This window comes from Triticum dicoccoides, chromosome 1B (assembly GCF_002162155.2).
Source record: "Triticum dicoccoides isolate Atlit2015 ecotype Zavitan chromosome 1B, WEW_v2.0, whole genome shotgun sequence".
Lineage (NCBI taxonomy): Eukaryota > Viridiplantae > Streptophyta > Magnoliopsida > Poales > Poaceae > Triticum > Triticum dicoccoides.
In genome coordinates this window covers 63,388,665-63,411,607 of record NC_041381.1, presented here as the reverse complement: position 1 = coordinate 63,411,607, position 22,943 = coordinate 63,388,665, and the positions used below count along the sequence as shown (strand labels likewise).

At 47.3% G+C, this 22,943-nt stretch overlaps 1 protein-coding gene and 1 pseudogene across 1 annotated transcript; both read right to left on the bottom strand.

Moving 5' to 3' along the window:
* LOC119350141 overlaps nt 1–16,244 on the bottom strand; it is a 37,364-nt pseudogene extending 21,120 nt beyond the window's left edge.
* A 1,092-nt stretch (nt 16,245–17,336) lies between these two features.
* LOC119319151 (alcohol dehydrogenase-like 4) lies at nt 17,337–21,140 on the bottom strand. Its single transcript, XM_037593639.1, has 9 exons — nt 21,000–21,140; nt 20,727–20,863; nt 20,553–20,602; nt 19,386–19,726; nt 18,666–18,748; nt 18,437–18,512; nt 17,990–18,147; nt 17,712–17,873; nt 17,337–17,602 (listed from the first exon to the last, which is right to left on the bottom strand). The coding sequence occupies exons 1-9, from the start codon at nt 21,058–21,060 to the stop codon at nt 17,486–17,488; spliced, it is 1,185 nt and encodes a 394-aa protein (XP_037449536.1). The 5' UTR covers nt 21,061–21,140; the 3' UTR covers nt 17,337–17,485.
* Between the last annotated feature and the right edge of the window lie 1,803 nt (nt 21,141–22,943).

Below are 22,943 nucleotides of genomic sequence, written 5' to 3'. Positions count from 1 at the left end.
GACCAAGAGGAACTCCACTCGACAGACTAGAAGACAATCGACGAACCTGAAGACACTCGACAAATGAAGACTCACTCGACCATCAGGAGTTCAAGATCTACTCTGTATCCAAACGGTCTGTAATTAAGTAGTCTTAATGGTCATGATGACACTTTATGTAGGGCGTTACCAGTAACACCAGACCTTAATGTACTTTAAACCCTCTGCTACGTGGGCTGGCTGGGGTCTTGGCGTCCTCTATATAAGCCACCCCCTCCACTGGTAGAAGGGTTCGCACCCCTGTAACTTTCACACACATAATCCAGTCGACCGCCTCCGGGCTCCGAGACGTAGGGCTGTTACTTCCTCCGAGAAGGGCCTGAACTCGTAAAACACTTGTGTGTACAACTACTCCATAGCTAGGATCTTGCCTCTCCATACCAACCCCCTATTCTACTATCAGACTTAGAACCACGACAGTTTCTGTGACTGGATTTCGATGCTCCTTTCCACAGCCTCTTCCAGGGTGCTCCTTAATGGTATTGCGGGTGACCCTATCAAGCATGGTCGTGGGCTTTGGCAGGGAGACCCTTTATCCCCCTTGCTCGTTGTCCTCGATCGCTGTAAGGGCATTTTTATTCCCAATATGTTTTGGTGATTGATGACAATGCTTGTGCGGACTAATCATGTGCGTTAGTTCTTTCAGAGATTCATCCATTGGCACGAGACGATTTCCTCCCCTCGGTGGTGTAATTCAAGACGGTGTAGCTCCTTCGTTTCGTTGTTGGTGGACTAGTTTCGTAGGAGTCACCGTACTATCAAGAGGGGATCCGTTTTGGTAAGACTTGGGTGGAATCACACGTACACATCATTATCACACCCGTCGTCTTTCCTTCCGCATCTCTGGAGCTGCTGTTTTCCCCTTACTATGCTCTGCTTGGCCCTAGCGGTAGTACCACGTCCACAACGGTAGTACCGCCGAAACTCCACAGCGGTAGTACCGCTCTCAGAGCGGTAGTACCGCTTGGGTGTTTCGGCCGTAGTACCGCTGTGCATCTGGGCTACTTCTGCCTCGATTCTCGAATGAATTTTTCGTGCTGGGTTTTGCGGCACTAAGGGAGGTAGTAGGGGCGGTAGTACCTCTCTAAGCGGTAGTACCGCCCTTCCCTAGCGGTAGTACCGCCCTGGTGATAGGGCCCTGGGCAGCGCGGCAGTACCGCTGGGTCTAAGCGGTAGTACCGCCTGGAGCGGTAGTACCGCTCTTCCCTGGCGGTAGTACCGCCCTGTGGTCAGGGCCCCAGGCAGCGCGGCAGTACCGCTGGGTCAAGCGGTAGTACCGCCCGGAGCGGTAGTACCGCCCTTCCCCAGCGGTAGTACCGCTCTATGCGGCGCTAGTAAGTGGGATAACGGTTGGATTGATCTTCCCACTATATAAAGGGGTCTTCTTCCCCAAAGTTGACCTACCTCTTTCCCCCAAAGCTCCATTGTTGCTCCAAGCTCCATTTTCGCCCGATCTCTCTCCCTAGCCAATCAAACTTGTTGATTTGCTCGGGATTGGTTGAGAAGGCCCAAATCTACACTTCCACCAAGAGAAATTTGATTCCCCCCACTTATCCCTAGCGGATCTTGTTACTCTTGGGTGTTGAGCACCCTAGACGGTTGAGGTCACCTCGAAGCCATACTCCATTGTGGTGAAGCTTCGTGGTGTTGTTGGGAGCCTCCAAGTGTTGTGGAGATTGCCCCAATCTTGTTTGTAAAGGTCCGGTTGCCGCCTTCAAGGGCTCCAATAGTGGAATCACGGCATCTCGCATTGTGTGAGGGCGTGAGGAGATTACGGTGGCCCTAGTGGCTTCTTGGGGAGCATTGTGCCTCCACACCGCTCTAACGGAGACGTACTTCCCTTTAAAAGGAAGGAACTTCGGTAACACATCCTCGTCTCCACCGGCTCCACTCTTGGTTATCTTGTCCCTTTACTTTTGCAAGCTTACTCGAGTTATATCCATTGCTTGCTTGTGTGCTTATTGTCTTTGCATCATATAGGTTGTCCACGTAGTTGCACATCTAGACAACCTATTACATTGCAAGTTTTAATTTGTTAAAGAAAAGTCTAAAAATTGTTAGTTGCCTATTCACCCCCCCTCTAGTCAACCATATCGATCCTTTCAATTGGTATCAGAGCCTCGTCTCTTTATTAAGGACTTTGCTGTCCGAAGAGTAAGGTTGATGTCAACGACGGTGCGGAAGAACACTCCGGTGTGAATCCCATCTCGTCTTCGGCCGAAGGGGGAACCTCGATCTCTCGTGAGGAATTCAATGTGGCTTTAGACACATTGAAAACTTCCATGACGGCCGAGGTTAAAAGCATGTTTTCTGAATTCCTAGAGGGACTCAAACTTCTACCTCGCCAATGAAAGTGGGTGATCCCATTAACAAGGTGACGGATGCTAACCCCGACAAGGGGGAAGCTAATAGTGAAAAGAGTCCGTCTACTAGTGGTAGAAATGGCAGCGGCATCTATGCCCATGTGGAACCCCCGGTGTATAGAGGACCGATCCCCTCTACTCATTTGAATCATGCTGGTCCTCCTCCTAAATATGTGAAAAATGAAGATTATGATTCTTGGGTTTATCGCTTCAAGCGTCATTTAAAACATGTGAATACTAACCTTTGGAGAATTATTGAAGAAGGTTGCTATCCTCATGATCCAAGCAACTTCACCCCTCGAGAAGAAGTGGACAATCAATTCAATGAGAGTGCTCTCTTCATCATCCAAGATGCTATCCTTCCCGAAGATCTCCCTCATCTTCGACCTCATGTCATGGCTGAAGAAGCATGGAAGTGTGTCGAGCGTATGCATCGAGGAAGTGCTAGCATTCAACGGTCCAACTATGAAGTGGTGCAAGATGAAGCCGATGACTTTGCAATGAAAGAGGATGAAGAACCTCGTGAGCTCTTTCGAAGAGTGACCAAACTTGCGGTCGCACTCCAGATCATGGGAGCAAGGACACGGATGACAACTGGATCAAGCGCAAGTTCCTCAAGGCCATGATGCCCTACAACAAGGCCATGTCCTCCGTCATCCGCCAAAGACTGGACTTCCACTCCATGACCTCTGGTGAAGTGTTGGATGAGTTTGTTGCAATGAACATCTTGGATAAGACCGCCGACAATGCGGTGCTCCATTCCCAACGGGCAAAGAAGCCAAATCTTGCCTTGAAGGCCAAGGTTAGTGTGGAAGAAGAATAAGAAGAGGAAGATGAGGAGAACAACCCCGAGGACACGAAGTATGATTATCATGAGCACATGGCTCTTGCCTCAAGACAGTTTTGGAGTAAGAAGACTACAAGACCCAACTTCAACAAGAACAACTCAAGTGGCCTCAAGGGGAAGCAACGAGTTATAACTTGTTTCAACTGTGACAATGTCAGCCATTTCGTTGCGGATTGTCCTTACGAGAAGCGGGAAGACAATGGTGGCAAGTTCATTCGAAAAGACAAAGCCAAGTCCTTCCCAAACAAGAACAACTTCACCAAGAAGACTCCTCCTCACGGGTTGGTGGTTCAAGAAGAATACCGTGAGGATGACGATGATGATGAAGATGGTGAAACAATGGCCATGGCATCCGTTGCCATTGTCTCAACTCCTCGGGTGTCTCTTTTCGATGCACCTAACGAGAACATCACCGCCAAGTGCCTCATGGCTAAGGCCACCAACAAGGTAACCCCCAACATCAAAACAACCATTATTCCTAACCCTCCTTCAATGGATGACTTTGATAATGGTAAGGGGTCTAATGAGGAGATCAATGAATTTGAGTCCTTCATGAGTAAGCTCAAAGGCAAATCCAAGAAGCACTTCGTTGCTCTCTTGGAACAACTTGGTGAAGCCAATGACATGATCGAGGCTCATGAAGAAACCATCACTAAGACGGAAAGTCATAGTCGTGACTATGCCGATGAGATATGGGATCTCTCTAATGCTCTTGAGGAAGAGCGTGGGCATCATTTGGCTCTTGAGGAGTCACACAACGATGGTCATGCTAAACTAAAGAAAGATCTTGATCATGCTCTTGTTGTGTCTCTTGTTCTAGCTTCCGAGAAGGCTAAACTTGGGGTTGATCATGTTAGACTCACGGAGGAGTTTGACGTACTTGACAAGGCCCACGAGGTCTTGAAAGGTGCTCATGCCAACCTCAAAGAGTCTCATGCTCAACTCCAAGTTAAGGTAACCAAGGAAAAGGCCACATTTCCTCACATGGTCTTAATTGATAATGCAAATGCTACTAACCCATGTTGTGAGCATGTGCATCTTGTGGAGGAAAATGCCAAGTTGAAGGAACAACTCGAGAAAGGTCTTGTGTCATGCATACAAGGCGAGAAGAACCTAAATGACCTTTTGAGCAATCAAAAGGAAGGTGTGGGCAAGGAGGGAGTTGGGTTCGCACCCAAGTCCAAGAACAAGAAGAAGAACAAGGAGAAGAAGAGCAAGACAAATCGACCTCCTCCGCTCACGAAAACCTTTGTGAAGGAGGGAGAAGGTGATCCTAAGGAGAAGAAGAACTATGGGAAGAGTGGTGAAGCCAAAGAGCGCAACGCCATCTCTCCCAACAAAGTCGGCAACTTTAACCCCTCTTATGTGTTGTGCCATGCTAGTGATGGACATGTTTATGCTAAATTTGTTGGTTCTCCTTATGAGTACATTAAATGGTCTATTTGGGTTCCTAAGACCCTCGTTACTAACATCAAAGGACCCATTACTCAATTGGTACCTAAAACCAAGCATTGATCTCTTGTAGGTGTTTGCTTCCGGTGGGGGATCATGGTTGCTCGATAGTGGAGCAACAAATCATATGACCGGGAGCAAGGACTTGGTGGTGGACGTGCACAATATCCCATCTATGCCCACCAATGTCGAATGGGGTGATGCCTCACATTCTAAGGTATTGGGTCTTGGCAAGGTTGTCATTTCTCATGATCTAACGATCGAGAAAGTCATGCTTGTTGAGTCCCTCGCGTTCAATTTACTTTCCGTTCGTCAACTCACACTCATGGGTTTTGCCACCTTCTTTGATATTGATACCGTGGCCCTCTTGTGGAGCAAGACTCTTAAAGTAGCCTTTGTTGGGCATGTCGAGAACGGTCTATATGTGGTTAACTTCTCGGAGCAACCCACTAAGACCGCGGCATGCCTAATGGCTAAAGTTGATGTGGGATGGCTTTGGCATCGCCGTTTAGCCCACGTCAATATGAGATCCTTGCAAAGTCTTCTCAAGGGGGACCATGTTCATGGACTAACGAATGTTAATTTTGCCAAAGATCGTGTTTGCAGTGCTTGTATTGAAGGAAAGCTTCATGAGACGGCTCACCCTCCCACGACTATCATCTACTCGAAGAGACCCTTGGAGCTCCTACACATGGACCTCTTTGGGCCCCCATCCTTTGATAGTCTTGGGGGTAGAAAGTATTGCTTGGTGATAGTGGATGATTATTCAAGATACACTTGGGTATACTTCTTCAAGAGGAAGAGTGAGACTCAACAAACCGTCATCGACTTTGCAAATGAAGCTCAATGTCAACACGATGCAAAGATCTTGACAATAAGAAGTGACAACGGCACCGAGTTCAAGAACTACACCTTGGATGAGTTTCTTAGTGATGAAGGGATCAAACATCAATATTCTGCACCATATACCCCTCAACAAAATGGTGTTGCAGAAAGGAAGAACCGGATGTTGATGGATGCGGCAAGAACCATGATGGCGGAGTTCAAGTCTCCATACAACTTCTGGGCCGAAGCCATCAACACAGCTTGTCATGCATCCAATCGGCTCTATCTCCGCAAAGGCTTGAACAAGACTCCATATGAGATACTCACCGGGAACAAGCCTAATCTCAAGTACTTCCGGGTGTTCGGGTGTAAGTGTTTCATTCTCAAGAAAGGTGTTCGTTTGTGTAAGTTTGAAGCTAGAGCTCATGAGGGCATATTTGTTGGTTATGCAACAAACTCTCATGCTTACCGTGTTCTCAACAAGTCCAACGGACTCATTGAGGAGACGTGTAACATAGAGTTTGATGAAAATAACGGCTCCCAAGTGGAGCAAAGTGGTACTTGTGATGTAGGTGATGAAATTCCTCCCCAAGCCGTAAGAAGAATGGGTATTGGTCATATCCTACCCATTGAGGAACCCCTTGTGGCCGAAGGAGAAGGACAATGCTCCACTCAAGTGGAGCCATCACCTCCCCAAGACCCACACGCTTCCGAAGAACAAAGTGAAGGCCCTCAACCTAAGGAACAAGACCAAGGGCAAGATCAATCACAAGATGGTGATGGACCTCCTCATGATGCCCAAGGTCAAGTTCTTCCCCTCGAGCAAGTTCAAGATCATGAGCAAGCTCAAGGTCAAGAACAAGCTCATGACGACGCTCAAGATGATCAAGTGAACCCTCCTCCTTCGACATCCGAGGAGGAATTGGAGCGACGTGCCGTGAAGATTGCTTCCAAACTCACCACCAAAGGTCATCTCATGGAGAATGTGGTTGGAAGCCTAAGAAAGGGGGTAAGCACTCGTAGACAGTTAGCAAACTATTGTGAACATCATGCGTTTGTCTCTTGTGTTGAACCCCATAAGGTCTATGAGGCGCTCGAAGACTCGGATTGGCTCAATGCCATGCATGAAGAACTCAACAACTTCGAATACAACAAGGTGTGGAGATTGGTGCCAAGACCTTCGGGGAACCATAACGTCATTGGAACAAAGTGGATCTTCAAGAACAAGCAAGATGCTCATGGGAACATCATTCGCAACAAGGCAAGATTGGTAGCACAAGGCTACTCCCAAGTCGAGGGTATCGACTACGGTGAAACCTTTGCTCCCGTTGCTCGTCTTGAATCCATTCGTTTGTTGATTGCTTATGCTTCCCATCACAACTTTAAGTTGCAACAAATGGATGTGAAAAGTGCTTTTCTTAATGGTCCCATTAATGAGTTGGTTTATGTCAAGCAACCCCCGGGTTCGAGGACCCCTACTTCCCGGATCATGTGTATCAACTCGATAAGGCACTCTATGGCCTTAAACAAGCCCCACGTGCGTGGTATGACCACCTTACCGAGTTGTTACAAGATCGTGGATTTGAAGTAGGACAAATCGATCCCACTCTTTTTAATAAGAAGGTCAAAGGGGAGTTGTTTGTATGCCAACTATATGTTGATGACATTATCTTTGGTTCCCCTAACAAAGCTTTCAATGAGGAATTTGCCGCTCTCATGACCTCCAAGTTCAAGATGTCTTCGATGGGAGAGTTGAAGTTCTTCCTTGGCTTTGACATCAAACAAAGAAGAGAAGGAACCTTCATCAACCAAGCCAAATACACTCAAGACATGCTCAAGAGATTCAAGTTAAGTGATGTCAAGCCGGCTTCTACTCCAATGCCCACCAAGTGCCAACTTGACATTGATCCCAATGGTAAAGCAGTGGATCAAAAGGTATATCGCTCCATGATTGGCTCCTTGCTTTACCTTTGTGCATCTAGACCAGATATCATGTTGAGTGTGGGGATGTGTGCACAGTTTCAAGCTGCACTGAAGGAAAGTCACTATGTGGCAGTCAAGCGAATCTTTCGATATTTGGCTCATACCCCAAACTTTGGCTTATGGTACCCAAGAGGGGCAAACTTCAAGCTTGAAGGGTTTACGGATTTTGATTGGGCGGGAGACAAAGTGGATAGGAAGTCCACTTCCGAAGGGTGCCAGTTTCTTGGGTGCTCTTTGGTGAGTTGGTCTTCCAAAAAGCAAAGTTGTGTGTCTCTCTCGTCCACCAAAGCAGAATATGTGGCGGCCGGTAGTTGTTGTGCTCAACTCTTGTGGATGAGGCAAACTTTAAAGGAATATGGTGTCATTTGTGACAAAGTGCCTCTGTGGTGTGACAACGAAAGTGCCATCAAGATTTTTCTCAACCCGGTGCAACACTTCAAGAAGAAACACATTGAGATTCGGTATCACTTCATCCGGGATCACATTAGGCGAGGAGAGATCGAGCTCAAGTATGTCAACACTCATGATAACCTTACAGATATTTTCACGAAGCCCTTGGATGAAGCAAGATTTCGCGAGTTAAGGCATGAGCTAAATATCATTGATTCGAGCAATGTGACTTGAACCCTGGCACACCCCACCCCACTCAACTTGGTATCCTGCTTAGATGTAGGCATGGACATAGGGGGAGTGTTGTTCTCTCAATGAACTTTCCCTCCCCCCATTATGCATAAAACGATCAACTCTTTCACAATAGCCATTTTTGATGGTACTTGTGCTTCAAAGACGAGTTTTGGTCATGGGCCCAAGGATAATTCTTCGCGGTGCCATACCATTTGACTCAAACATAGGTGGCTCCGGCCACCGCCCTCTCCTGAGAGAGGCCAGAGCTTGCTCTGTTTCGTGTGGTTGTTTGTGTTTGAGTTGTTTCTGGTCTGTTGTGTGTGTGTGTGTGTGTGTGTTGTCGCGTCAGTCCTCTCGTTCTTTTGGCTTTGCTTTCCGTTTCTTTTTGAGCGTTAGTCGTTGGTCTAGAAGCAGCGTGGTTGCTGAAGCGGTACTACCGCCCTCCAGAGCGGTACTACCGCTCCCAGCGGTACTACCGCCCTCCAGAGAGGTACTACCGCTGTGAGGCGCGGGCTGGGGGTTATATCGGGGGCAGGGGGAGTTTCTTCTCCCCCATACCCATTCGCTCACCCTTCGCCCTGTTCGTCTCTATCTTCAGCAACCGGCGCCGCGGGAGGGCTCCGGCGGATCTCCCTCTCCGGGGCGCTCCTCTCCGTTTCCTTCGGTGGAATCGATCCCCACCTTGTCCTCTTGCCATGGATGCCGGTATTGCCCCCATTCCTTGTTTCCTTTTGTCTAGATTTCCAATCTAGCATTCTTTGGGCAATAGCAGCTGCATCTCTAGATTTTTGTCCAGATCTAGGCTTGAGTAGGATGGAGAATGCTTTTAGACTGTTTGGATTAGTGTTTGGTTGGAGTATTTTTGAATTTGGTAGGATGATAGTACCGGATCTGACGACGGTAGTTGGAAACTGCTGTTTCCCCGCCTCGAGTGGTACTACCGCTCTCCCAGAGCGGTACTACCGCTCTCTCCAGAGCGGTACTACCGCTTGGAGCGGTACTACCGCTCAAGGGTCACGGTACTACCGCCCTCTACCCAGTTCCATCATCCTCCAACCTCTCAGTGATCTCTTTGTTCGTGTTTGTGGCTTACGCTCGTTCTTTCTGGTTGTTTGCGTGTTTGTGTGTGTGGTTCCAGGTGATGAGGTTCCTAAGCATCAGGCTCGTCGTGTCAACTCCGGTCATGCTTCGTCCAAGCGCTACCGCACCATTGAGCCCACTGAGCCTACCGGAGGATCTTCTAGTGCTCCACCTCCTCCCCAACTGCAGAAGAAGCCTAGGGTCAAGCCAAAGCCAAGCAAAACCGTGCCAGAAATGCCGCCCAAGGAGTTCTGGGCAAGGCGCCGCCGCAACCCGTATGAGGTCGACCAAGATCCCACTTTGGTCAACCATCCGTTCTGGAACATGTTCTAGTTTGCCATCTATTTTGATGTCCTCAAAGCCAAGAAGAATCTCTATGTCAACATGCACTCCATCGACACCGAGCATATGGAGAATGATCCTGACTACTTTGGTGAAGCTCTTCAGATGTGCACTCAGCTGAACATTCTCGGGATCATGCAATTCAACAAGGACTATGATGTTGATATTGTGGCCCAATTCTATGCCACGGTTCACCTTGGGACCAATGAGGACAGGACTCTGACTTGGATGACAAATGGCAAGTTGCTGTCAGTCAAGTGGAAAGCTTTCATGCAGTTGATTGGGGTGGAAGATCTTGGACTTGAGTCTGCTGTCGGCTTTCGCCCCCACCTTCGAGCAAATGCCACTCACAAGCAAGCTCTATGGCCCTACTGCACTCTGAGGATCAACCATGAGACGAAGAAGGAGACCTATGAGCTGCCTGCCTATCTGGACATTCTTCACCGTATCTTCAAAGAAACTCTTTTCCCTCGCATCGGGAATCTGGACCAGGTTTACTCTTATCTCGTGGACATGCTTCTCTTCTGTCAGCGGGAGAAGGGGCAGAGGACCGGAGAGTCCTTGGATATCTCTCATGTTATGTGGTCTGAGCTGGTTTCTGCTATCTCCGAGCGCAAGTGCCCGATTTATGGTCCATTCATTATGCTGCTCATTGAGAAGGCCTGGGATCTGTCTATCCCAAGGTGGTGCTGGAGATTGGAGACTTGGTTTCTCACGATGTCAAGCGTCTGAGGAAGAAGGATAACTGGGGCACTCAGGCCCCTAGGACTGGAGTTCCTTCATCTGCTGCTGCCATGGAGACTGAGGAGGAGTTTGGGGCTGAGGCTGAGGATGAAGATGATGACTACGTGCCTTCTGAGGCAGAGCCCTCTTGGGCCAAGAAGCTCAAGATCAAGGTGAAGAAGTTGTTCTGCATGGAGTCATCAGTACATGACTCATGTGGCTGAGAAGAAGGCCCGAGGTCGCCACAAGGAGCTCATGCGTCAGATAGGTGCTATTGTGATTAGTGGTTCTGAGGATCAGCTTACCGAGGAGGAGGAGTGGATTCAGCAGCACTGCCCCTGGACTGACTCTGATGCTGAGAACTTCCCGGCTGACGATGGCACCGCAGATGATCCCTCTGAGATCTGATGGGTGTCCATTGTTTACCTTCACCTAGAGCCGTAGCATCACTCCCTCTCCTTTTTGGTGTCTCGATGCCAAAGGGGGAGAGAGTTTAGGTATTTGCGTTTTGTGTCTTCCGTCGTTTGTGTTTGTGCTTTCGCTTGTTGTTTTATTTGGTTTGTGTCTGTGAGACCTAAGTTCTGGTTCTGTCCGTAAGACCTAAGCTCGAGTCATATGGTGTGAGACATATGCTACCTTATCTCTTCGTATCTTTATCTATGTCTATCTAGCTTATGAGTTCCATGCTTATCTTGTTATATATATGTTGCTCTCATATCATGCTTAGGTAGTTGGTCTCTAAAATGTAGGGGGAGCATTGTTCCTGGCATCTGTGCCGTGCAGTCCAAAGCACTTTTCTAGGTAGCACACATCCAGAGGGAGCCCTTCTACATTTTAGGACGGTTGTACTTTTTCCCTTATCCTATATCTTTCATTTTGTGCAAATCCCGTATTGTCATCAATCCACCAAAAAGGGGGAGATTGTAAGGGCATTTTTATTCCCAATATGTTTTGGTGATTGATGACAATGTTTGTGCGGACTAATCGTGTGCGTTAGTTCTTTCAGAGATTCATCCATTGGCACGAGACGATTTCCTCCCCTCGGTGTTGTAATTCAAGACGGTGTAGCTCCTTCGTTTCGTTGTTGGTGGACTAGTTTTGTAGGAGTCACCGTACTATCAAGAGGGGATCCGTTTTGGTAAGAATTGGGTGGAATCACACGTACACATCATTATCACACCCGTCGTCTTTCCTTCCGCATCTCAGGAGCTGCTGTTTTCCCCTTACTATGCTCTGCTTTGCCCTAGCGGTAGTACCGCGTCCACAGCGGTAGTACCGCCGAAACTCCACAGCGGTAGTACCGCTCCAAGCGGTAGTACCGCTCTCAGAGCGGTAGTACCGCTTGGGTGTTTCGACCGTAGTACCGCTGTGTGTCTGGGATACTTCGGCCTCGATTCTCGAACGAATTTTTCGTGTCGGGTTTTGCGGCACTAAGGGAGGTAGTAGGGGCGGTAGTACCGCCTTCCCTAGCGGTAGTACCGCCCTGGTGACAGGGCCCTGGGCAGCGCGGCAGTACCGCTGGGTCTGAGCGGTAGTACCGCCTGGAGCGGTAGTACCGCTCTTCCCTGGCGGTAGTACCGCCCTGTGGTCAGGGCCCCAGGCAGCGCGGCAGTACCGCTGGGTCGAGCGGTAGTACCGCCCGGAGCGGTAGTACCGCCCTTCCCTAGCGGTAGTACCGCTCTGTGCGGGGCTGGTAAGTGGGATAACGGTTGGATTGATCTTACCACTATATAAAGGGGTCTTCTTCCCCAAAGTTGACCTACCTCTTTCCCCCAAAGCTGCATTGTTGCTCCAAGCTCCATTTTCGCCTGATCTCTCTCCCTAGCCAATCAAACTTGTTGATTTGCTCGAGATTGGTTGAGAAGGCCCAGATCTACACTTCCACCAAGAGAAATTTGATTCCCCCCACTTATCCCTAGCGGATCTTGTTACTCTTGGGTGTTGAGCACCCTAGACGGTTGAGGTCACCTCGAAGCCATACTCCATTATGGTGAAGCTTCGTGGTGTTGTTGGGAGCCTCCAAGTGTTGTGGAGATTGCCCCAATCTTGTTTGTAAAGGTCCGGTTGCCGCCTTCAAGGGCTCCAATAGTGGAATCACGGCATCTCGCATTGTGTGAGGGCGTGAGGAGATTACGGTGGCCCTAGTGGCTTCTTGGGGAGCATTGTGCCTCCACACCGCTCTAACAGAGACGTACTTCCCTTTAAAAGGAAGGAACTTCGGTAACACATCCTCGTCTCCACCGGTTCCACTCTTGGTTATCTTGTCCCTTTACTTTTGCAAGCTTACTCGAGTTATATCCATTGCTTGCTTGTGTGCTTATTGTCTTTGCATCATATAGGTTGTCCACGTAGTTGCACATCTAGACAACCTATTTCATTGCAAGTTTTAATTTGTTAAAGAAAAGTCTAAAAATTGTTAGTTGCCTATTCACCCCCTCTAGTCAACCATATCGATCCTTTCAATCGCCATCGACCCTCTCCATCGAATTCTTGCAAAGGCCACTGAGCAAGGCAACCTACACCCGCTACGTGGAAATCCGATTCGGGTATCCCTGTATGCCGATGATGTAGCCATCTTCATTGCGCCTATCAAAGAGGACATCCAGTTTCTAACCTCTATGCTAAGCTGCTTTGGTGAGGTCACCGGACTTGTCACCAACTACAACAAAAGTTCGGTTGCACCCATTCGGTGTGCCAACCTCGACCTTGATGGCGTCCTCCAGCCTTTCCCTGCTGTCCGGACCTCTTTCCTTATGCGGTACTTTGGTCTTCCTTTGTCCGTCATGAGGCTAAAACACATCCATTTCCAATACCTCCAGGACAAGATTGCGGGCAAGCTCCCACCTTGGTCGGCCATGCATGTTGCTGCTCCTAGACGCATCATTTTGGCCAAAGCAGTTCTCACGGCCATAGCAATCTATCATCTAACACCCCTTGAGATCCCGGTTAAGGTGCAGAAGAAAATCGATAGCCTGAGACATGCCTATCTTTGGGCAGGCTGCGACAAGGTGTCTGGAGGCAAATGTAAGGTTAACTAGAACCTTGTCTGCAAACCCAAGATTTTCGGCAGCCTGGGTGTGCTAAACCTCCAAAATTTCGCCGCCGCCCTTCGACTCCGCTGGCTTTGGTACGAGTAGGCTGACCCCCCCCAAGCTTGGGCTAGAATGTAGGCACCCTGTAGCAACGCTGACAAAGATCTCTTTGCGACGTTCACGACTGTGACCATTGGTGATGGTAAAAAGGCAAAATTCCGGGAATCGTCATGGCTTAATGGCCTCAGACCAAAAGATGTCGCGCCCAAGGTCTTTGAGATATCTAAGAGGAAGGCATGTTTGGTCAGTAAAGCGCTTGATAACATCTTCTGGGTCAGTCAGATCGACGCTACTCAGGGCCTCTCTTTGGCCCATACCCAGGAGTTCGCCAATCTTTGAGGAATGCTTCAAGATGTTACTCTCAGCCTGGATAGGGAGGATACTATACATTGGAAATTCACCTCTACCAATGAATATTCGGCGGCCACTTCCTACATGGTGCAGTTTGTGGGATAAGTTCTCAACTCGACCTCTACCACGATATGGAAGACTTGGGCTCCACCGAAATGCAATTTTTTTTCTTGGTTGATCATCCAAAATCGTGTGTGGACGGCCGATCGGTTGCAACGGCGGGGATGGCCGAACTGCGGCTTCTAGCCCCTTTGCAAGCAGGTTCAGGAGTCAGCTACTCACATTCTCTTCCAGTGCAGATTTAATGCTCGAGTTTGAACGAGATCATCGCTTGGCTTGGCACTCATGGCCAATCTACGACGGCTTGGCGTCATGAGATCTCCGTCCAGGATTGATGGCTCAAGACGATCAACTCTAGAGGCCACATCAAGAAGGCGATTGCCTCCGTTATGATGCTTGTCTCGTGGGAAATTTGAAGGAGCGAAATGCAAGTCTTCCGCAACACGGCCACCCCGACCGCTGTCATTGTCGCGAAGATCAAAGAGGAGGCCCGCTTTTGGTCATTGGCTGGAGCGAGCCACCTGAGTAATTTTATGTCGCGAGAGTAGTCTCCCATTTGTTTGTGTCGTTTTACTGCTTATGTCTAAACCTTCTTTCTAATCAATGAAATGGCAAGCCTTTTGCCTTGTTTCAACAAAAAATATCTAGGAACGAAGGGAGTAGCTCATACCATAGCCACTTGCACGTCGGTTTGTCCTCATGCGTTCACTAATTTAGATGGATCGATCGATAGATTGATTAATTATTCATCAATCAAACTGAGAGGACCACCCAAGAATATATCTTGATATTGTGAGGTTAAGCATCAACTGGACAATATTAATAATTTTAAAAAAATTACCTGTCGAGATGCGGCAGCTGAGGAGGCATATCTTCTCCAGCGGGGCTGCGGGGTTAATCTTGACGGCACAGGTGGCGTCGAGCACGCTGTACTCTACGAAGGCATGCATGTTGAGAAAGTGGTATACCGACGCGGTGTCACCCGAGGTGGTAGTTTACCACAAAGAACCTCGTCCCATTGTTGGAAACCATGGCGCTCTTGAAAGCGTCGACATGCTAGATCCCGCACATGTTTTTCACATGTTGGTCGTGCTGGAGTGGCGGTAGGCGCACGTCACACACTCCCCGTTGAAGATGGAAATGACACGATCTCTCGGCGCCAGGTCCTCCCCGCCGTCGCTGGCGCTCTCCACCACTCTGCATCCGTTTCACAATGAAGGGCATATAGATTAAAAAAAAAGTCAAACTGATCAAACGGTGGCCAAGTTTATAAAGAAAATTTGACATCCCATAACGTGCTTTATGATATGCTTGGTATTTTAAACGTAGTTATTTTTTTCTATAAACTTGGCCAAACTTACAGAGTTTGACTTTTGAAAAACATCTACTCCCTCCGTTCTGAATTACTCGTCGCCGAAATGGATGTATCTAGAACTAAAATACATCTAGATACATCCATACGTGCGACAAGTAATTCGGAACGGAGGGAGTAGACACTAAATTATTACGGAGGGAGTACATAACACGAGTGACTGCCACTGTCGGCTCAGCTTAACTTGAAAAGTATATAAATGCAACAGAATAAAGCAAGCTGTAATAACATGTTTTCCACCGTCAGGCCAGCTGAACTTTGAAAAAAAATTGGAAACGCAATAGAATAAAACAAGTTGTACAGAGTGACATTCTCCACGACATTGTACACGAGTGACTGCCACGCCGTCAGAAACAAGCTTAGTAAATACTCCCTCTGTTTCGTAATATAAAAACATTTTTGACACTATACTAGGGTCAAAAACGTTCTTATATTATGGGACAGAGGGAGTACGTTATAACCATGTTTGAATTTGACCCTGTTTTATTTCCAAAAACATGAATGGAATAAATAAAGTTGTATTGAATCATCGGTGTAAGGTATTTATTTCTTTTTGCGGGAAAAAATACCTTACACCGATGATTTAATACAACTTTATTTGTTCCATTCATGTTTTTGGAAATAAAACATGGTCAAATTCAAACATGGTATTGTCTGCAATGACATGCTTCTCTACCCATTTTCGAATTTGAGCATTTTTTTTCATTTCCAGAAACAAAAAAAAAACAAAAAACTGTTTCCACAATGAAGACTCCAAATTGTGTTGCTCTTGAAAACTAAAGTAGTTGGGATCAGTTATTGCAATGGACTTGGACACATAGCCCGTCAAAATGGTTTGCCTTATTGAAGTCAAAATCTGCACATGGCATCAGCCGGCAAGAAAGACAAGCTAGATGCTTTGGGAGTACATGCCAAAGGATGGGCGTATGAGCTAGGTTGGGATGATGGAGCCATGCTTTGGGGTTTGCGTTGGAAGACCCAATGCTCCATTTGTCATCGAGGGCCACAGGGTGTCCATGTGACAACAATCATATAACTATATTTAGGTACATGTGCATAATGCTATCGCCCCTGATCTGGCTGACCGGCATGGATGGATATATCCTACCTTCCGCTAAAGATGATTCTTGTCTGGCCAGTTGTATAAATAAAACAAGTATATATGCATAATTCTTTTTCTTCTATTGTCAGCCAAAGAGGGAAAACACTTCCGATTTCCATCAACCCAACTACCTTTTGCTTAAGCAAATAGAGTAAATATTAAGAAGTGATTATGTGTGGCTACCAAAGTCAATTAAAATCTCGACTTCTCCTCCTTAGACAAGCACAAATTGTCTCACTTCAGAAGAAAGCTAATTACTCTATTTGCTTGTATCTTCATGTTTTTTAGTTGTTAGTATATAAGGTGGGAAATGGGTTCTTTAAATCAGTTCTCTTGAATGTTCATTTTATCTTTAGATTTTCAGTTTCTCTTGGTCTCAGTTTTATCAGTTTCATCTTGGTCAACACTCTAGTATAACTTACTAATTTTCCAATTAGTATCAAAGCAAGGTTTCTTTGTCGAGGCTTCCTTATAAGGTCTCCTCGCAATGATTTTACCACCTATGGAGAGTATGGACTCTAGAGAGGGTAGCCACTACAAAACACAGGACCATTTTTTTCTCTAATGCATGGACTTTTAAACCACATGGACATTTTTTTAAACACGGGACAACTATTTTCAGAAAATATGAATGCATTCACGTGTGTGTATACCCATTTTTAATTTGCCTAAAAACACGTGGCTAGTTTTTTGTCCGAAGCGAGGAGTTGCCGGTTTTTCAAAAGTTCTTTTTCCTTGGGGGGCTAACATCCGCACCACACATGGTGAAGCGGGAGCCGGTTTTCTCGGGAGCGAGGTGAATTGCCCTGGAGTACTATCAAGTTGGCCTGCTGCGTGTTATTTCGACAATTCACGGCTAAATGCATAGAGTAGGAGCTCTCCTATTCCGATCACTACCCACAAGGCTACATAGCAGAATGGGTACTCACATTTACAAAGATGAATTCTCAAGATTACACAAACCGATGCAAGTCAAACAATATAAACAGAAGCCAAAAAAATGGAGAGCACAAAAGTGGGAGGTGGATCGACCGAGACTTAAGAGTTCTTGGTTGAGCGAGACCCAGGCGAACCCAACACATATTTATGAGTCGTCTTCACTTTGTTTTTTTTTTCACTTTGAGTGACATATAACCTCCAGTTTAATTATACAAGATGTACAGTAAATGGTAGCAACAACAACAGTATATATCTCGCCAACAGAACACTTGCAATTCCTTGTGCGCCTCATCACAAACATAGCACACACCTGAGGGACTTGCCTTCCTCCAGCAGCCGGAAAGCCTCATTAATCTCCGAGAATGGCATCTCATGGGTTATGAAGCCATCGAAATTTATCTTAACCTCCTGTAAAAAACATAATCATTGCCATTTAGTAAAAAGCATATTCATTTTAAAGTTTGGTTTATGGACATATAATTTTACTGTGAACAAATAATGATAGCAAAGTGATTACCCCCTTCATGCACTGGTCGACGAGGAGAGGAAGCTGGGACTTGCCCTTGAAATCGCCGAAGGTGCAACCGGTGATCCGACGGCCGTCGAAAAGCTCCATGGGATGCAGTGGCATCATCCTAGGCGTCGGGTGGATCCCCAGCACCACGGTCAATCCCCAACCCTAGATTCACACAATTTCCGAGATTGGTGAGCCCAATTACTTGAAAACTTGCCAGCCCATGACATCAGAAAAGTTGATGATAAGAGTTGATAGCAAAGGAAGGGGAAAATGCGTACGTCGTGTGTGGAAACGAAGGCCTCTCGAAGCACATCAGCGTTGCCACTGCACTCGAAACTGTAGTCGGCGCCCCCATCTGTCAGCTCCTTGATCACCTCGTGGACAGGCTTGCCGCACGCCTTCGGGTTGATGAAGTCCGTGATGCCCATCTCTTTGCCTGCAACGTAGTACACGTAACACATCGATCAGAGATTAATCAGTAGTGCCCACGGCCACGGAGACGAAAGCGACGCCCATGGTTTGATCTCAGTCCAAGTATATATTTCCCGTTGCAGATTCACGTTGCTATTTTGCCGTTGTCCGTGACTCACTGGACACGCATAAAGTACGACAGACGACAGGCCTCTATATTGCCTTGTAGACAAGGCGTTTATTGGGAAGGGACATTTTTAGTTGCATGATGGAAAATGACGTTGAGCAAGAACACGTCGTGAATGAACGCGCACCTTTGGCGAACTTTTCAGGGTTGATGTCCACGCCGATGATCCGAGATGCCCCTCTTATTCTTGCGCCTTCGCCAACCTAAAGTAAAAATGGATTATTGAATATTTTTCTGGCATTTTGTTTCGAAAAAAGTTCATCACCGGTTCATTGCTACTTTAATTATTCACACGTGCTTTGAGAATGGAGAAAATGATCGTGGGATGATCGTAGGTCGTTAATTAATTGACTTACCGCAAGACCAACAGCACCAAGTCCGAATATTGCTACGGTCGAGCCCTTGGACACGTTTGCAGTGTTCCATGCAGCTCCCACTCCTGAAATCGAAAATAAAATTGTTATACTAATTGCCAATATTAAATCCGTAGAAGAAGACAACAACAACAACAACAACAACAACAACAACAACAACAATAATATGTGAAGAAATTTTTGTACGCAGTTTCTGAGAATTTCATGTGTCTACAATCTCTTTTTCCACAAGTGATGATACTGAAACATTTTGTACTCAGATGTTTCTTTCATTCTAGAGAAGTCCTCAAAAGGTTACCGGGCATAGCAGGCACCTTCGAAACTGATGTGCATGACAGCGATAATAAGAAAAAAAAATCTGAAAAATCTTCTGCTATCCGCGGTGGGAATGACAGCGACCGAAGTCAACATTCTAACCATCTTGCCTGGTGCTTCAGTCTGCCAAATCGCCATGCTGTTTTCCAAATTAACAAGCCATGGGGACACCCAGCCAGTTGATAAGCTCAGGCCATGTCCACTTGCACGCCGGTTTTGTTCTCATATAATCATCCATGTTAGTATATAATTCAGATCGATTGATTGATGGAGTAATTATTGATTAATCAAACTTAGAGGACCACCCCCCCAAAGATCATATGCTGATACTGGGAGAACAAGAGCATCAACTGGACGAAATTAATAACTTGAAAGAAAAAAAAATACCTGTGGAGATGCCACAGCTGAGGAGGCACATCTTCTCCAACGGGGCGGCGGGGTTGATCTTGACGGCGCAGGCGGCGTCCAGCACGGTGTACTCGGCGAAGGTGGAGGTGTTGAGGAAGTGATAGACCGGCACCGTGTCACCGGAGGTGTTCACCACGGAGAACCTCGTCCCGTTGTCGGAAACCATGGTGCTCTTGAAAGCGTCGACGCGGTAGGTCCCGCACAGGTTGGTCGCGCTGGAGTGGCAGTAGGCGCACGTCCCGCACTCCCCATTGAAGATGGGGACGACGTGGTCTCCCGGCGCAAGGTCTTCCACGCCTTCGCCGACGCTCTCCACCACTCTGTGTAGGGGTGACTGCCAACGTCAGATCAGCTGAACTTTGAAAAACATATAAGCTAGGCTGGGATGATGGAGCCCTGGTTTGGGGCTTGCGTTGGAAGGCCCAATGCCTCCATTTGTCATCGATCGCCGCAGGGTGTCCATGTGACAACAACCATATAATAACCATATTTAAAGATACATACAAAATGCTATCGCCTCTCATCTGTCTGACCTGCATGGATAGATATATCCCACCTTCCATCCATCCACAAAGATGTTTCTTGTTTGACCGGTTGTACGTAAAACATGCACCTATATATGCCTAGTTTTTTTTTTCATTCTCAGGCAAAAAGGGAAAACACCTTTCCGATTTTTACTGCTATGTACAAACAATCTGTCAAAATAACTGGTGTACATCCAGTGACAGTGAGTTCTGACTTCTGAGTACTGTACCAGAACTGTGTCTTCTGCTTAAGCGAATAGAGTGATTAAGAAGCGATAGCGCGTGGCTAGAAAAGGTCGCTTGAACCTTGACTTCTCCGCCCCAGCCCGAGATAGGCACAAATTTTCTCGCTCCAGAAGAAAGCCAATTGCCACGTGTCCTAATTAAGCTATCTCGAATTAATACACAGAAATAAATAAATGAGAAAGCTAATCACAAAATCCCTTGATATCTCTCATTTCAACTGTACTACGGAGTACGAACTATGCATGTCGTCAACACATGCATATAGCCCATCGATCGATCGAGAATAACTTGTGTCAAGAAGTACTAGCACGTACGGGAAGAAGAAGAACACAAAATCAAAGCGGAAACTGGAAGGTGGGAAACAATTATTGCTTACCCGGCTGCCTCGTGGCCAAGGATGCGAGGGAACCTGCGTTGACGCTCGTTCTGCGTCGTCGTCACGGCACGCAGGAGATGTGGTCAGATGCCCACAGATCGATCATCAAATCAAAGGATCGATAAAGCAAAGAAGAAATCATGCAGCGTATCTAGCTCCACCATGGCTACGTACCTCTCCTCTCAAGAAGCTGAGGTCGGTGTGGCAGATGGAGGTGAAGAGGATTCTGACGCGCACCTCCATGCGCGCCGGCGGCGCCACCCCCACCTCCTCAATCACCAGTGGCTCGCCGGGACCCCACGCCACCGCCGCTGTTCAATTCCCACGACACCAACCCGTGGTTAGTCAGTCGTCCATGAGGATGAAGGTGCATAGGCAAGAAGTGGAAAATGGCCTGAACAAGGGCAGGAGGAGGAGGAGGAGGAATCATCAAGATCGGGGAAGAACCTTTGCATTTGATGGGCTTTCCTTTGGTGCTGCCGCCATTGGAGTACCCATTGGTTGCCATGGTGTGAGCTTCTCTGTTTTCTTTCTTTGTTTTCTATCAAAGGGAAGTGGAAGTTCTTCTTCCCAGTTAGCAAAGGCAGCGTATTTGATGCAGCTGGCAGTGTGCTTATATAGAACGAGTCGGTGTTGATGGCCTGTCTGCCATGTGCCATCCCTCCCATGCTCCAACCAGACAGGTGGGCCCCTCTGGAACATCTTCCCAAAATACCACCCGAGTTGAGTAGTATTCACGGGCGAGAACCATTCTCCTATGTTTTTTTAGGCTCTGCTGTTACCTCGCTTGACTCTCGGGCTCTGGGCAGAGGTTTTTTTTTTAAAACGGAGACAAAAGCTTTGCCTCATCTCATTAATAAAGCAGAAGAGAGTTGTCCGGTTAATAAACGGAAAACCGGACGAAAACCGTAACAAACCGCTGAGCGGCACACACATAATACCACATACACCTCATATAGAGGGTTTTGTCAACATCACCCACCGGTGTCATCGTCATCACTTCTCCCCAACAGGCGTCATCGCCCTCCCTAATCTCCGAGAAAGCGACTCCGACTTCTCCGAAGACAAATGTCGCCCAACCCACACTGTAGAGGCTGTGTGGAACACAAGAAACCCCGCGCCAAACTCAGCCACCCGCACAAGGACATCACAACTCCGACTCTGAAAGATAGCTTCGAAGGAGAACTATGCAAGGCTGGCGCCGCGGAAGACCACTGAACAGACCACCTGCTGCCTGTCATCGTCGCCACAGGGGCCCCGCCGCTGCAGCTCCGACTTCACGGCAACAAAACAACCCGAGGTAATCCCACAAACACGCCGGAGAAGAGCCGACTACCACAACCATTGCCGCGTCTCCGACATCGCACATGCCCATCATCCTTGCCACAGAAGCCTCGACGCAAACACCACCAACTTCCATCGGGGGTTTTCCATGACGCATAAGGTTTTCTCAAAAAGAAAAAAAACTAGCGCATAAGGGGTGCGATGAGAGAGCAACTAATTAGTGAGTACCCCTTCGGGAGCCCCACAAGGCCGCTTTTTTAAACGATTTTTTTGGTTTTCCTTTTGTTTTGGACAAAAAAAATGCACGAAAAACATGTTCTTTTTTCATTCCGCGAGAGGCACAAGTTTACTTCTCGTGTAGGCACGGATTTACTTACATAAGAGACACAATCGTGCCTCTCGCAAAAGGAAAAAATGCGGGGTTTTTTTCCTTCCGCGAAAGGCACAAATTTACTTCTTGTGAAGGCACGGATTTGCTTACACGAGAGGCACTTTCATGCCTCTCGAAAAAGTGAAAACAACGTGTTTTTTTTACCTTCCGTGAGAAGCATGAATTCACTCGTGTAGTAACGGATTTACTTCCGCGAGAGGCACAGTCATGCCTCTAGCAAAAGAAAAAGAAAACGTGTTTTCTTCTTTCTTTTTTCCTTCTGCAAGAAACATGAATTTACTTCTCGGGTAGGCATGGATTTGCTTCCGCGATAGGCACAGTCGTGCCTCTTGCAAAAGAGATAGACATGCATTTTTCCTTCCATGAGTGGCAGGGATTTACTTCTCATGGAGGCACGGATTTGCTTCCACGAGAGGCATAGTCATGCCTCTCGGAAAAGGGAAAAATGAGTTATCTTTTTTTTTTCTTTTGCGAGAGGCACAGTGAAGATGGACTTATGTGACAGTGTCTTGGACTAGGGGGTACCAACCTAGTTGGCCCACAGTCCATGGGCTGAGCTTACGACACGTCGATCTCTTGGGAAGGAACTCCGCAAGCCTCGAACCTTGGCATGGCGAAGATGGACTTTGTCGAAGACTTGACGAGCTTCCCAAAGATGGTTTCGGTTATCGGCATGTTTACCCCCAAGGGAAACCGACCATATGTAACTAGAGCTG

Bases quoted from the DNA above. Each gene is read 5' to 3' on its own strand.
- LOC119319151 (XM_037593639.1), bottom strand. From the start codon at position 21,060: ATGGCAACCAATGGGTACTCCAATGGCGGCAGCACCAAAGGAAAGCCC. The intron at 18,749-19,385 runs GTATTTTTTTTT...TTTCGATTTCAG, and splicing joins CAGCTGTGGCATCTCCACAG to GAGTGGGAGCTGCATGGAAC. The intron at 18,148-18,436 runs GTGCGCGTTCAT...ACTACGTTGCAG, and splicing joins CCCTGAAAAGTTCGCCAAAG to GCAAAGAGATGGGCATCACG.